Source organism: Enhydra lutris, unplaced genomic scaffold (assembly GCF_002288905.1).
Source record: "Enhydra lutris kenyoni isolate GAN:26980312 unplaced genomic scaffold, ASM228890v2 scaffoldscaffold4, whole genome shotgun sequence".
Lineage (NCBI taxonomy): Eukaryota > Metazoa > Chordata > Mammalia > Carnivora > Mustelidae > Enhydra > Enhydra lutris.
This window is the reverse complement of record NW_019154088.1, coordinates 33,354,937-33,370,246: the sequence shown is the minus strand read 5'-3', so window position 1 is coordinate 33,370,246 and position 15,310 is coordinate 33,354,937. Positions and strand designations below refer to the sequence as shown.

Below are 15,310 nucleotides of genomic sequence, written 5' to 3'. Positions count from 1 at the left end.
GAAGATACTCATATTTGAATAATTTTAGGTAAGATTGTGAGAACTGTTTGTTTAGGTTGGTAATTTCATCATTTATAAATTCATGCTTATGGGGACGCCTGGGTGGCTCAGTTGGTTAAGCGGCTGCCTTCGGCTCAGGTCATGATTCCCATGTTCCCAGTGTCCTGGGATCGAGTCCCATATCAGGCTCCTTGCTTGGCAGGGAGTCTGCTTCTCTCTCTCTCTCTCTCTCTCTCTCTCTCTCTCTCTCTCTGGTGCCACTCTGCCTGTGCTCGCACTCTCTCTCTGACAAATAAATAAATAAAATCTTTTAAAAATAAATAAATAAATAAATTCATGCTTATGGTTAAATCCTTAAGCTATGAAAAAATCCTTTAACTTTATCAATTTGAAATTAGATAACAAATTAATAAAGGTCAAAGGGGAGATAGGAAAAAAAGGATAAGAAAAAGAGAGAGGAAGATCCATCTAGTGTGAGAGGTGGTAAATTCTTAATTTTTTAAAGAATTCTGTCTTTTTAAAGAATTATGATTTTTTCTGTGTTGCTGAGTACTAGTTTGATATTTAGCTTTTGACAGAAAACCTTGAATTTGATTTTTTTTGGAAAGGAATGAGGTTGGGAACAAGCTTATAAAACAATACCATCTTCCTAGCATTTTTCTTCTACATTGCATACCTCAGCTAATGAAACTTTCTAAAAATTAGTATATAAAAAGTTGACATTGTGAATCTTCATATACTTAAGTTATTAGTGAAAAAGAGGAACAGTGGTGGAGGTTTGTTTATTTATTTTGCATATGGTATTTATGTACAGCTTTTTTTTTTTTTTCTTCTTTTTTACTAGCATAGGGAGAGTTATAGGGTGGGAGTTTTTGTATTGTTTTATCTCCGGGAAAAACCTACATAGCATGGTCACATGGATTACTATGTAGTGGCAGTTAACAATATGAAATTTCCCAGTGTAATAATTGATCATATGACTCTGCCATTATTTCATATTAGTAAAATCCTAATCCTAATTTCTTGAGGAATTTATTTGTGCTAGCATGATGGAAGATAAAAGAGAAACAAGATATTTCTGCCCTTGAGAGTTTTATAATCTGAAGAAGAAGCAAGACAAAAGAAAAATGGAATCAGTTGTATGCACTCTTTTTCATCCTTATTTAGGTACTATATAAAAATGTGAAAATGTGAACATCCATTTAACAGTAGGTGGGAGGGGCTCCTGGGTGGCTCAGTCGTTAAGCGTCTGCCTTCAGCTCAGGTCATGAGCCCAGGGTCCTGGGATCGAGTGCAACGTCAGGCTCCCTGCTCAGCGGAAAGACTGCTTCTCCCTCTCCCACTCCCCCTGCTGTGTTCCCTCTCTTGCTGTGTCTCTCTCTGTCAAATAAGTAAATTTAAAAATAATAACAATAGATAAATAAAAGTAGGTGGGATAAAAATTGGACCTTGGGCTACTATTGATTTAATTTTCTTAAAGCGCACTCTTTGATCAAAACCCTTAATGTTTCACCAACCTTTGAGTTAAAAATCATTCATATTGAATTTCAAGGCTCCAAAGGCTCTTCACAGTTTGGCTTTTTCTTCCACCCTTCCACATTGGCCTGTATGCAGCCTTATTTCTTGCACTTACTAATAAGAATGTCCTCTTGAGTTATCCAGGAAGATTTCCTCAAGATCTTTGAACTAGCAGTTTTTGTTGCCTCCTTCCTTAGAGATCCTGCTCAGGCCAGAACTTTTCATGAAGCCTTATATAAAAAAAAACCATGGCAAATAGAAAACACAAAATGAGAGGGTGGAAATAAGTCAAATGGACTGTATTACTATATTTATTTCCTACTTTGCTAATACTTCTTTTTAGCTTTGCCTGAAGAGCCTTTGACCCTTTCATTTTTTCCCTCTCCCATTGAGTTATTGCTCTCAATTATTTTTGGAGGTTCTTAAGCTTTTTCAAACTGCTTGGTTACTTATATCTTCAAAACATTTATTTCTTAAATATGTTTTAAGATATCCTGTGTCTAATTCGAATCTCTCAAGTCTTTATGGGTCTGATTCTGCCGGCTCTTGCCTGTAGTGTTTTGTTTCCACATGTGCATTGTGGGTGTGACTGTTAACTCTCATTCCTCAGAACTTGATCTATGGAAATTTCTTCAGAGAGAATCTGCAAAGATTTGTACTTGTTCCTGTCATTCACCTGAGGTCACTACCAACCTGGAACCACTTTTAAAATCTTATGTTTTTTCAGGTTTTAAACTGTTTAATGCATTGCTTATAGTTAAATGTTCTCAGGTAGATTTATTTTCCCTTTCCACCCAACTTCAAGGTCCAGATAAGCAGATTTCCTCACTACTTCTTTTTTTCTTCATGGTACCCTTTTCCACCCTGATGCTTGAGGATATAGCTTTGGAGTTCTAGCTTTCCAGAAAGGATTTAACACATTGGGTGAGCCCTAGATTTCAAGTCCTGTCTCTCTCATCCTGCCCAAGAAATAGGAGCTCAAGACTTACTAGTGTTTGGCAGGTCTGCTCTTTTATGACTTCAACTCCTGTGTTCTCCCAGCTATATAAAAAATTTCTTAAAGATAGGGACCGTAGAATAGACTTCTCCTATCTTCTAAATAGTGGCACACGGGAGGAACAGTATAATGTAGGAATAATGGTAACAGTAACAGTATTTACTCCGTGACAGGCATTTTACTTGTCTTGTGTATATTACCCACTTAATCTTCTCAACAGCCCTCAGAGGTAGATGGTATATACATATTACTGTTGAGGAACCTGAGGCACACAGGAGTTCAGTAACTTGGCTGAGCTCACTCACATAGGGGAGCTAGTACTTACCCCACGGCAGACTGACTCCAGAGCCTATATTCCCTTAACTATTAGGCTACTGCCCAAAAGGACTTTTTTTGAGGATAATAGTAGGAAATATGTCATAATAGAAACAAACTATATATGAAGTCCTATATACCTTGTAGAATTTTGACATTATGTGGTAGTCCCTTCATAATTAAGTTTAATGTCAGGAAAACTAATGTGTTAGCAATAATTGAAGATAAATTGGAGAAATCACATGCTAATGTAAAATGATAGACTGGCTAGTTAATTCCATCTAATCAAATGACTTTTTTTTCAAGATTTCACTCATTCATTTGACAGAGAGAGAACAAGCAGGGGGAGCAGCAAGGAGAGGCAGAGGGAGAAGCAGGCTCCCACCAAGCCGGGAGCCTAATGCAGGGCTCAATCCCAGGACCCCGAGATCATGATCCAAACTGAAAGCAGATGCTTAACCAACTGAGCCACCCAGGTGCCCCTAATCAAATGACTTTTAATAAATTTTTTAGTCCAGACGACAAAAGAATGATGTTATTAATGAAAGGAAGTTTCAAATGTTCTTATGTAGATATTGGTACTGAAAGTTCTTTTGGGAAACCTGGGATATTAGCATTTTTTAATTTACCTCATTTAAAAAAAAATATTTTCTTAGAGATAGAAGACAATAGAGTTGGCATTTCTACATAATTGATATTTTTAATAATAGCTTTATTGAGATGTGGTTCACATATGTAAAATTCATCCTTTTAAGAAGTATATAATTTAGGGGCGCCTGGGTGGCTCAGTGGGTTAAAGCCTCTGCCTTCGGCTCAGGTCGTGATCTCAGGGTCCTGGGATCGAGCCCCACATCGGGCTCTCTGCTCAGCCGGGAGCCTGCTTCCCTCTCTCTCTCTGCCTGCCTCTCTGCCTACTTGTGATCTCTCTCTCTCTCTGTCAAATGAATAAAATCTTTAAAAAAAAAAAAAAAAAGAAGTATATAATTTAGTGGGTTTTAGTATATTCACAGTTGTACAACCATTCACCACGATCTAATTTCAGAAAATTTTCATCAGCCCCAAAAAAGTCATATATGATTGATATTTAACTTAGAGAGCAGTCCATCTTTTTTTTTTTTTTTAAGATTTTATTCATTTATTTGACAGAGCACAAGTAGGCAGAGAGGCAGGCAGAGAGAGAGGGGGAAGTAGGATCCCTGCTGAGCAGAAAGCCCGATGCAGGGCTCGACCCCAGGACCCTGAGATTATAACCTAAGCTGAAGGCAGAGGTTTAACCCACTGAGCCACCCAGGCACCCCAGAGCAGTCCATCTTTTATCCAAAAAGAGGAAGCAATATTCTTGACTCAAATGGATAGTTAATGACTTGTAATCATATTTAGCTAGTTCTTCAAGTCAGGTCAGACAAGTTTGAGAACATATTGCCTAAGTTATTTTTCTTTTTTTAACAATTAGAATCCCGAAGTTTTGAATTATGGATTTAAGTAATTCCTTATGTCACAAATAAGATGTGGCTCAGCAAATATTTTCTTTAACATGAGGTTTTTGTTTTTAATATCAACATGATCTTTTTGTTAAGTTTTAGAACTTCAAAATCTAACCTGTTTAAAATACCAAGAAAATAACTCCAGGAGATATCTGAAGGTTTGTCTAGAAACTTAAATCACTTTACCTTGTCATTTAAGATGCCAGTGACAGTGGACGTTCTTACAAAACAGTCCTGGACCGTTGGAGAGAGTCTCTCCTTGCCTCTGCTAGTCTATCCCAAGTCTTTCTTCATCTCTCCACCTTGGATCGTAGTGTGATATGGTCTAAATCTATATTGAATGCTCGTTGCAAGATATGCCGAAAGAAGGGTGATGCTGAAAACATGGTACTCTGCGATGGCTGTGATCGGGGTCATCACACCTACTGTGTTCGACCAAAGCTCAAGGTAGTTTTTTCCTCTTCTGTGCCTTAGAATTGAGTGATTGACTTTTGAGTGACAGATGACTAATGATCATTTCTGTGACTTGTCAGACTGTGCCTGAAGGCGATTGGTTTTGTCCAGAGTGTCGGCCAAAGCAACGTTCTAGAAGACTCTCCTCTAGACAGAGACCATCCTTGGAAAGTGATGAAGAGATGGAAGATGGTATGGAAGACGAGGACGATGAAGTTGATGATGATGATGAAGAGGGTCAAAGTGAGGAGGAGGATTATGAGATAGAACAAGATGAAGATGATTCTCACGAAGAGGAAGAAGTCAGGTAAGTCCTAACATGCACCAAAATGAGAGTTTGCAAGTCATAGCTAAACAGTCTCTTGACTACTTAAATACAAATGGAATGATTGGGGCCCATAACTTTTTTAAAACTGGTGTGTGTAATATGGTGGCCTGAAGTTTTCCTTGCTTTAGTATTCTAAGAATTTAAAGTTATTCCTAAGGGAGTGTAGTACCTATGTGAGTTTAGCCAGGTCATAAAATCAAATATGAGCTCACATTTGGACAGGAATACCAATCCAGACCCGCTGAGTTTGATTTTTACTTAATTTTATGCCTAAAGCAGCAAATAAGCGTCCCAAAGGATATTCATGATATAAAGATGAATGCAGCTTCCCAGTGCCTCTCTTGCTTTCTCAGGGAGTTATCCTCAAATATTGGTGGCCTTGGCATCTACAGAGAGAGACAGAGAAAGGCCAGGAAGCACATGGTATTCTTCTACTCCTTCTACGTTAGCCCCCAGAAACAACTTCTATACCACCGTATAACCAGGTGTTCTGCAACTTAGCAAGCTGTGTCACCCAGGCCAAATGAATGGGGTGGAGTGGAGGCCTGGTCATTCCTGCTATGGCAGCACTAGAGCTTTCTCCCCCTTATTTGCCCCCAAGACTTCCCCACCTTTTTTAACATTTGAACCCCATTCATGTGGAATCAGGAAAGTGGATATAAAACAAGGGCAGCTTTGAACTGAGAAAGTACAGAAAGGCCAGTCTGCGGAGGATAGGTAGAGAGAGCTGCCCCATCTATTGTAAGCAAGTTGTTACTTTTTACTAGCTCCACCCAGTAGGAGCCGTCATCCCTATAGATGATAAGGGCAGTATTTGTGTTAGACATAAAGATGATAAAGAATTTAGAAAATTCTTGGAAATATTTTAGGTAAACTGGAAGTCCAGGTATGTGGGCAGATGGATAAAAAGAGGCTTAATGGGGTTGTTTCATCCTTGTCTACAACTTAAAGGCAATTAAAGGATGAACCTAGGGGTGCCTGGCTGGCTCAGTCAGTGGAGCATGTAACTTTTGATCTCAGGGTCATGAGTTCTAGCCCCATGTTGGGGGTAGAGTTTACTAAAATAAAATGTTGAACCTAGTTTTGTATTTTACCATGAGAACCAGAAAATGGCAAAGAGATTCTTAGCTTCGTATTCAGGATAGGTTAGGGCCTACTTTGACCAAACTTGTGGGTTACCTCAGCATCGATGGTAATGAAAAGTGATAGTCTCCTGTAGCGTAAGGACACCAAAGAAATGTATGTAGAACTCACTGGCTGAATAGTAGAACAAGGGGAATAGACATAATCTTATGTGCATTGTTTCTCTGTTCAATAATTATGTTTTCTAACAATATTTACAGCCCACCAAAACGAGGAAGACCGCAAGTTAGATTGCCAATTAAAACAAGAGGGAGACTTAGCTCTTCTTTCTCAAGTCGTGGCCAACGACAAGATCCTGGAAGATATACTTCAAGGAGTCAGCAGAGTACACCCAAAACAACTGTTCCTTCTAAAACCACCAGTGGTAGAAGCCTTAGAAAGATAAAGTCTGCTCCTCCAACAGAAACTAAATCTTTAAGAATTGCCGGTCGTTCTACTCGCCAGAGTTACGGCCCACTGCAAGCAGATGTATTTGTGGAACTACTTAGTCCTCGTAGAAAACGCAGAGGAAGGAAGAGTGCTAATAATACACCAGAAAATAGTCCCAACTTCCCTAACTTCAGAGTCATTGCCACAAAGTCAGGTGACAAGTCAAGATCTCTAAATGTTACTCCAAAACTTTCTCTCCAAGATAGTGAATCCAAGAGAAGAGGAAGGAAAAGACAATCTACAGGTATGAAGAAGTCTAATTTAAATTATTCTTACCTAAGAAAATAGAATCATTTGGGAAGATTGGGTGTTGAGATATTTTGCATCATTTCTTAAAGGCTGTCACTTAAATAGACAAAGTGACTAGGGAGTAGCATGGCCTGAAGCATAATATTCATCGAAAGGACAGCAATTTGGGGAATAAGGTAAATGATACGAGTATTTTTCTAGTAAGGTAGTTGTGAGAAAGTTGCAGTGTCCTGTTTCTAATGGAGAGATTTGGCCAACATTTCAGTAGTGTCAGTAGAAGACGTTATAACACACTTCATTCTCTTTTCCTCCTTTAAAATACACGTAACTCATCATCATCTAGACAAGCTACGTTGGATTATTTGGGAAGTTTCCTATCATACTGAATTGGGGGCAGGGGAAGAATGGGGGAGTAATATTGTTAGGGAGTGATCATCGGCTATCTTTTTAATTCTGATAATTGTTGTTTATAGGAATCTTTATCCAAACAATAATCTCTTTATGATCTCTTCAATTCTATTATTTCTTTCCTTTAATATCAGTAGCAATAAAACTTTTGATAGTTCCAAAAAATGAAATTAGACGTAAAAAATGATACTGTTCCTTGAACTATAGAGAGGTTGTATTGCATTATTCAAATACTCGAGAGGATTAAGGAGTTCATTGGTGGAAGAATGGAAGACAGTTAGTCTGTTATGCAATCACCAGATTGTCAGGATGGTGGGAGGGTATTGTATCAGGTAACTCGGCACCAAGATCTAATTTAGCTTTTCCTGTCTGTTTTGCTTTTCCCCAATTCTGAACTTCAAGCTATTTGGAAACATAGTATACCTAAAACATTTGTATTCTAAAAACTCTGCTAAGAAGAAAATTTTTTAATTGATTTATAAAATTACTAACCTGGTTCCAATGACAAAGAGGGAGGAGGAAATGTATGCATTTATATTTAAGCGGAGAATTTAAACACCTGAATTCATTGTATGAACTATGCTAATTCATACTCTTGAGATTTCATTATATATACTTTAGGTTTTGTGAGAAAGCATTTTGCTTTAACAAAGTCGCCGTGTAAAATTAAGATAATAGGGACACCTGGGTGGCTCAGTCGGTTGAGGGACTGACTCTTGATTTTGGCTAGGTTTGTGATTCCAGGGTCGCAGGACTGAGGCCTACCTCAGCCTCCACACTCAGCATGGAGTCTACTTTTCCCTCTGCCTCTGCTCCCCACCGCCCCACAAGTTGCTCCTCCCCCACAATAAATAGGGAGATTTTCTTTAAGATAATCTTTTACTTCATTGTTGAGCATTACATTTCTATTATGCAGGATTAATTTTAAAGAGGCCTACTTGCTAGATCTGAAGAGTTTGCTTTCCTAAGGATGTGTTTCAGGAAATTCTGGAGAATTGCTTGCTTGCTTATTATAGTTGAAAAAATATTTTTAATAGAATAAGCAAAAAATAAACTTTATGTCCTAGGAATTTTCTTTCATATTTCAGTGAGTTAATAAATAAAACATGTTTAATTAATAAAAATAAATAATAATAAATAAATAATAATTACTAAATTATAAATAAATAATAATAAATAAAACATGTTTAATTAATAAAACATGTTTACAACATATTCCCAATTGAATGTTTAATTAATTTGGAAATTTTATGATCAAAAAGGAAATAGTGAGGCACCTGGCTGGCTCCGTCAGTAGAGCATGCAACTCTTGATCTTGGGGTTGTAAGTTTGAGACCCACATTGGGTGTAAAGATGACTTAAAAATAAAATCATTAGGGGTGCCTGGCTGGCTGCATTGGAAGAGCTTGTGACTCTTCATCTCAAGGTCATGATTTCAAGCCCCACATTGGGTGTAAAGATTACTTAAATAAAAACTTTTTTAAAAAATTAATAATCATAAAAAATAATAAAATAAATATAAAGTCTTTTTTAAAACAAGAAAGAGTGAATATTTGGTTCAGATTTTCATGTTTCAGAATGTAAGTTAGTTTATTTCAGCATATATAGAATATCAATTTTCTGTTTGCATTTAGGTTGCATTTATATACCCATTTAGCTTGAAGTGATCAAATATTTTGCTTTGTCATCACCTAAAATTAATTATTTATTTAGAATCCTCTCCTCTGACCCTGAATCGAAGGAGTTCTGGTCGACAAGGAGGCGTCCATGAATTGTCTGCTTTTGAACAGCTCGTTGTGGAACTGGTACGCCATGATGATAGCTGGCCTTTTCTGAAACTTGTTTCCAAAATCCAGGTAATATTACACTTGATCAAATGTAGTCATATTTATGATCTGATTTAGTCTGCATGGCAACTTTGAGGTAGCCAAAACACCCATTAGTCACTATTTACTTTGTTTTTTAAACACTTGGAAAGTTAGTTTCCACACTGAATAAAAGGCCATTAGAGAGCACGCTCTCCTTAGTCCCCTCTAACCCTGTGACCAGTTCTCATGCATGGTGACAGTATGTTGACATGCTCCAATGTGTTTATTCTGTGTAAGGAGTATGAGTAGATTTAATTCAACTGTGTACTATTGTTGGTATTTCTGTTATGTAAAACAGCTGTTCTCAAACTTCAGCATACACCAGAATCACCTGGGCGGCGCGGGGGGCTTCTTAAAACACAGGTTACTAGGCCTCACCCCAGAGTTCTTAATTCGCTAGGTCTGGAATGATGCTGATGCTGAGATCTCACTGTGTAAGAACACTGATGTGAAAGATAGGTACTCATAGAAACAGAGATGGCCTCACACTAAGGCATTTGAGATGGTGCTGGAGTTTTTGATACACGTGGGGCAGAATGTCATGAGCTGCAGCAGATAGGAAGTGTGATAGTGCTGTAATAGAAGTTCTTTTTTTAATAGAATCAGATTATTTTTTTAATATTTTTAAAAATATTTTTTTTTATTTTAATTTTTTATTTTTTTCATTATGTTCAATTAGCCAGCATACAGTACATCCTTAGTTGTTTTTTTTATAAAGATTTTTTAAATTTATTTATTTGACAGACAGAGATCACAAGTAGGCAGAGAGGCAGGCAGAGAGAGAGGAGGAAGCAGGCTCCCCACTGAGCAGAGAAAGCCCGACTCGGGGCTCAATCCCAGGACCCTGAGATCATGACCTGAGCTGAAGGCAGAGGCTTAACCCATTGAGCCACCCAGGCACCCCATTACATCCTTAGTTTTTGATGTAGTGTTCAGTGATTCATTAGTTGTGTAGAACGCCCAGTGCTCATCACAACCCGTGCCCTCCTTAGTATCCATCACCCAGTTCTCCCCCTCCCCCAGTAATAGAAGTTCTAATGGACTTCCAGAAGTACAGAAGAAAAGGAGATTGATTTGAGCATCTCGGAGGGTGGGAATAGCAGGAATGTGAAAGTTTTTAATGGAAGAACTGTTTGGCCTGGTCATTAAAGATAGGTGAAATTTCAACAGTGAGAAATGGAATAAGGACATTTCATGAAAAGGGCATGATAAGTTAAAGACCCAGAAGTGAGAATATGGGAAATGATGGGTAGTTTGAATGAAATAAAAGGTGCGTTAGAGAGGCACAAGTAGATTATAAGGGTCTCACTTGTCAGGTGTGTTAGGTGAAGGTTTCTGAATGAAAAGTGACACCTTCCAAATTCTACTTTGAGATTTCTAGAGGAAGAATGTGAAGGATTGGGGCGCCTGGGTGGCTGTTGTTAAGCATCTGCCTTCAGCTCAGTCATGATTCCAGAGTCCTAGGATAGAGCCCCCATCAGGCTCCCTGCTCAGCAGGAGGCTTGCTTCTCCCTCTCCCACTTCCCCCTGCTTGTGTTCCCTCTCTCACAATGTCTCTCTCTGTCAAATAATAAAATATTTTTTTTTAAATGTGAAGGACTGATTACCATTGGATAGCATCCTGCAAAATTAAATCTCCGTTTGACTCTTATTTTTCCTGAGTAGTGGTTGTGCTGAACTAAGTTTTGTTACATACATTTTATTATTTATTACAAATGCAATAATGCTCATTAAGTAACTTTATAGATCCATATATGTATCTCTTTGGAGAAAAATAGAGAGCACACAAGCAAAATCATAAGCTTTTTCTTTTCACAATAAGCTGTCATTTTTTTATGGTATCAAATAAGCTTCTATAACATTATAGTGACTGAAACATATTAAGTGGTTTTAATGGAATAATAGTATTCAAAAATTAATATTCAGTTGATTTTAAGTGCAGAACCTTCACATATTTGACCACTTATCTCTGATAAATTTCCTTTCTTTCTTTCTTTTTTTTTTTTTTTAACTAACATATAATGTATTATTTGCTTCAGGGGTACAGGTTTGTGAATCATCAGTCTTACACAATTCCCACCACTCACCATAGCACATTCTGATAAATTTTCTATACAAGAGATATATTTGAATTATTTTACAGGTCCCAGACTATTATGACATCATCAAAAAGCCCATTGCCTTAAATATAATTCGTGAAAAAGTGAACAAATGTGAATATAAATTAGCATGTAAGTAATTTATGTTCTTCTCTGATAATTATTTTTGTTTAAAGAGGTAACAGCTGTTTTCTTGTGATTTAAATGATGTATATTAATGTGATTATGTAGATAGGATCCCAAGAGGTCTCTAAAATCCTGTCTGTGTAGATGAAGGAAGAAATAGGGATTTGAATGAGTTAGATATTTTGTAGAATCTGACCTTAATAGAAGTTCTGAGTAATTATGTAACATTCCTAATTACATAATTGCATAGTTTCAGTAGAACAATGTTAAAACATTCATATTTAAACAGTTTTGAGCTTTAGATCTGCTACCTTGTTTCAGAGGCTTCAATTTCTAAAGAAAAAAGTGAGCTTACATTTTCTTAATGACATTTCCAGATATCATATAAACAAAAAATTAGGTTTACAAATTATGTATTTTTATTCTAATTTCATTTGGTTTTTTCTTTCTAGCGGAATTTATCGATGATATTGAGTTAATGTTTTCAAACTGCTTTGAGTACAACCCTCGTAACACAAGTGAAGCAAAAGCTGGAACTAGGCTTCAAGCATTTTTTCATATTCAGGCTCAAAAACTTGGACTCCATGTCACGCCTGGGAATGTGGATCAAGTTAGCACACCACCAGCTGCAAAAAAGTCACGAATCTAATTTTGTCCTTCTAAAGGATGTATTTGAGGAAAACAAATTGTTCATGAAAATGGAACATTAAATCATGCTCTAAAGCAGACATATATATATAAAGCAATAACAACTGATTGACCACACTGAAGTGTGGCCTGCACTATATTCTCAATTTTAATATTAAGCACTCAGGAGAATGTAGGAAAGATTTCCTTTGCTACAGTTTTGTTCAGTATCTAATAAGTTTGATAGATGTATTGGATACAGTACTGGTTTACAGAGGTTTTTGTACATTTTGAGATCATTCATGTGTCCCAATATCTTTGAAAATATTTTTTCACCTGTGATTTATTTTGTCATTGATTTTTTTTTAGAAGTGATATGAAGGAAGATTTATCTGCATACAGATAAACCTTCTGTATACAGACAAATCTTCTGTATACAGATAAATCTTCTATTATAGCACAGTTTAGAAAAGTATATATGTCTAAGAATTGTTTAATGAACACATTCTTTCAACACTACACATGAATGAATCGAATTTTATGTCCTTGCAGTGCTGTACCAGTGCTGGCCGGAGGTATTAAGTCTGAGTTTATTAACTAGATATTTATTTAGCATTCAAAATAATTTGTGAATTTGTTTTGTATTTATAAAATTTGTACCTGGAAAATGTTCTTTAATTTTTTTAAACATTTTACTGTGTTTTTGTTTTATTTCTCTAACTTCCTTCATGATCAATCAGTAAAAGGTAACACCCTCCCTCTTCCCTGACAGTTCTTCCAGTTTTATAGAACTGTATTACAAGTTTCTATGTACAACTTTTTAAATGTACAAATAAAATAATACATGTTTTTCAAGTATTCTGAATCTAGAATTTTTACAAATCAGAATTGAACTATTACATATGATACATACCAACCATAGGAACCAATTTATTGTACCTGAGTCTCCATGGCAGTGGGATTTGCATCTTTTGGGGCCCAAACCCTTGGAGGAGTAAGATTCCTCCCATTAGGAACAGTAACAGCCTGTGACAGGGATTCTCAGTAAGCAGAAGAAAGGAGGTTTGGAATATGCCTACCTGGTTAAAACAACACCACTCAGACATTTTTAAACAAAATAGAAAGTTCTATTTCTTAGGTGTGGAAGATATACAGGGGCCCCAGTTTCATAGGAGTAGCTCTTCCTCTTTAGGATGCAGAAGGCAGTGTCTTCCCCAGGACTTTTTGGGAGGCAGTAGAGTCATCCCTCTATTTGCTCATCTAAATCTTGACAATACCATATTCTCATTTAATTAGGTTTGTTTATTCGGTAGTTCCCCTCTTTCAGGTCTTTCTCTTACGTCTTTGAGATGATCAACTCTCTGGATTCTTTGCAGGAATAGGTTCACAACTGTAACTTTTGGTAAGTTTGTAATTACTTCATATGCCAATAACCAAATGTCAGAAAATTTTACTTAAGGGGGCGCAAGGGTCACTTAGTCATTAAGCATCTGCCTTTGGCTCAGGTCATGATCCCAAGGGATTGAGCCCTGCCTCGGGCTCTCTGCTCATCAGAGAGCCTGCTTCTCCCTCTCCCTCTGCCTGCTGCTCTGCCTACTTGTGCTCTCTCTCCATCTCTCTAATAAATAAATAAAATCTTAAAAAAACAAAAACTGAAAACCCTGAATGTTACATATAAAGCAACTTAAGACTGAAAGTTGGAGAGGAGGAACACTGTCTGGAGACCTTGGAATCTGAGGAAAGAGTGATGAGTTCCCTGGGTTTTCTTTTTGGCTCATATATCCAGACGATGCTGAAGAAGCTGGCAACTAGAAATTCTAAACGGCACAAACAAAACAAAGGCCACAACAAAAGCTTTTCCTAGCCAAAGGACCAGCAAAGGAACAGCCTCACAAGACAAAATATTTAGACAATAGCCACTCCATTCCAGCCAGACACCACAAAAACTGGCCTTACCCACACACCCAGCAAAAATCAAGTGGGGGACCTAGACTTCCACCCTAATAAGGATAAAATGAGATGCCCCAGCACCTCCACTGGTGTGGTACGAGCAAAGACTTAGTAGGAAGCCTGGACTTTGATCCCCACCAGTCAGGAGTGACATATTTGTTCTACTCCCCCAACCGTGTCAGTGCAGGAGGTGCCTAGACTCACACCACTGGCCAGCAGTAACGGGAACCCCATTTCTGCTGCCATAAGCGGCTGAGTGGGAAACTTGGATTTCTACTGCATCTGGCAATTACAAGGCAGTTCCCAGGCTTTCCCTGCCAGTGGGATCAGAGAAAGCCAGCGAAGAAAGAAGATTTAAATAAGGTCCAGAATCTTACAATACAAAAATGTCCATGTTTTAGTTGAAAATTACACCACAAACCTAGAAGGTCTCAAACTGAATGAAAAAGAGAAAGATCCCAACACCAAGATGACATGTTAGAATTCTGTGACAAAGATTTTATTTATTTATTTATTTTTAAAGATTTCATTTATTTACTTGACAAATCACAGTAGGCAGAGAGGCAGGCAGAGAGAGGAGGAAGCAGGCTCCCTGCTGAGCAGAGAGCCCGATGTAGGGCTCGATCCCAGAGATCATGACCAGAGCTGAAGGCAGAGGCCTAACCCACAGAGCCAGCCAGGCGCCCCAGTGAAAAAGATTTTAAAGCATCCATGATAGGGGCGCCTCGCTGGCTCAGTCAGTTAAGCGTCTGACTCTTGGTTTCCCCTCAATTCATGATTTCCTGGTGAGGAGGTTGAGCTCGGCGCGGAGGCCCAAGTTGCGCTCTGTCCCTATCAGGAAGTCGGCTTCCCCTTCTTCCCTCTCCCTTAATTCTCTCTGTCTCTGAAATAAATAAATCTAAAAAAAAAATAAGGCAGCCGTGACAAAAATGCTTCCGTGAGCAATTACAAACACACCTGAAACAAACAGACTTTCAGTATTCTGCTGCTGCTGTAACAAATTACCACAGACCAAACAGCTTGGATGATGCAAGCTTATTGTAGGTTAGAAGTCTGACACAAGTCTCGTAGGCCAAAAAAAAAGTTTTCAGAGAACTGCTTTTCTTTCTGAAGTCTCTAGGGAAGAATCCGTTTCCGTGCTCCTCCCAGCTTCCAGAGGTTACCCACATTCCTTGGCTCACGGCCCTCTTCATCTGCCGATCTCCCAACATAACATTTCTCTGTGCATTTCTTCAATAATCACATCTTTCTCTAGCCACTGCCAGGGAATTTTCTCTGATTTTAATGACCCATTTGAGTAGATTATATCTGCCCAG

The 15,310-nt window shown here is 37.9% G+C and overlaps 1 protein-coding gene across 3 annotated transcripts in view; it reads left to right on the top strand.

Annotated features, from left to right (window-relative positions):
- The window catches only part of LOC111158569 (bromodomain adjacent to zinc finger domain 1A), a 96,915-nt gene extending 84,222 nt beyond the window's left edge, over nt 1-12,693 (top strand). For all 3 annotated transcript variants that reach the window (XM_022520699.1, XM_022520707.1, XM_022520691.1), the window contains 6 exons: nt 4,514-4,761; nt 4,848-5,074; nt 6,439-6,911; nt 9,038-9,180; nt 11,336-11,423; nt 11,870-12,693. In XM_022520699.1, the coding sequence (XP_022376407.1) occupies nt 4,514-4,761; nt 4,848-5,074; nt 6,439-6,911; nt 9,038-9,180; nt 11,336-11,423; nt 11,870-12,066 (1,376 nt within the window). In that variant the 3' untranslated portion in view covers nt 12,067-12,693. The remainder of the gene's footprint in view (nt 1-4,513; nt 4,762-4,847; nt 5,075-6,438; nt 6,912-9,037; nt 9,181-11,335; nt 11,424-11,869) is intronic.
- The last annotated feature ends 2,617 nt before the right edge of the window (nt 12,694-15,310 follow it).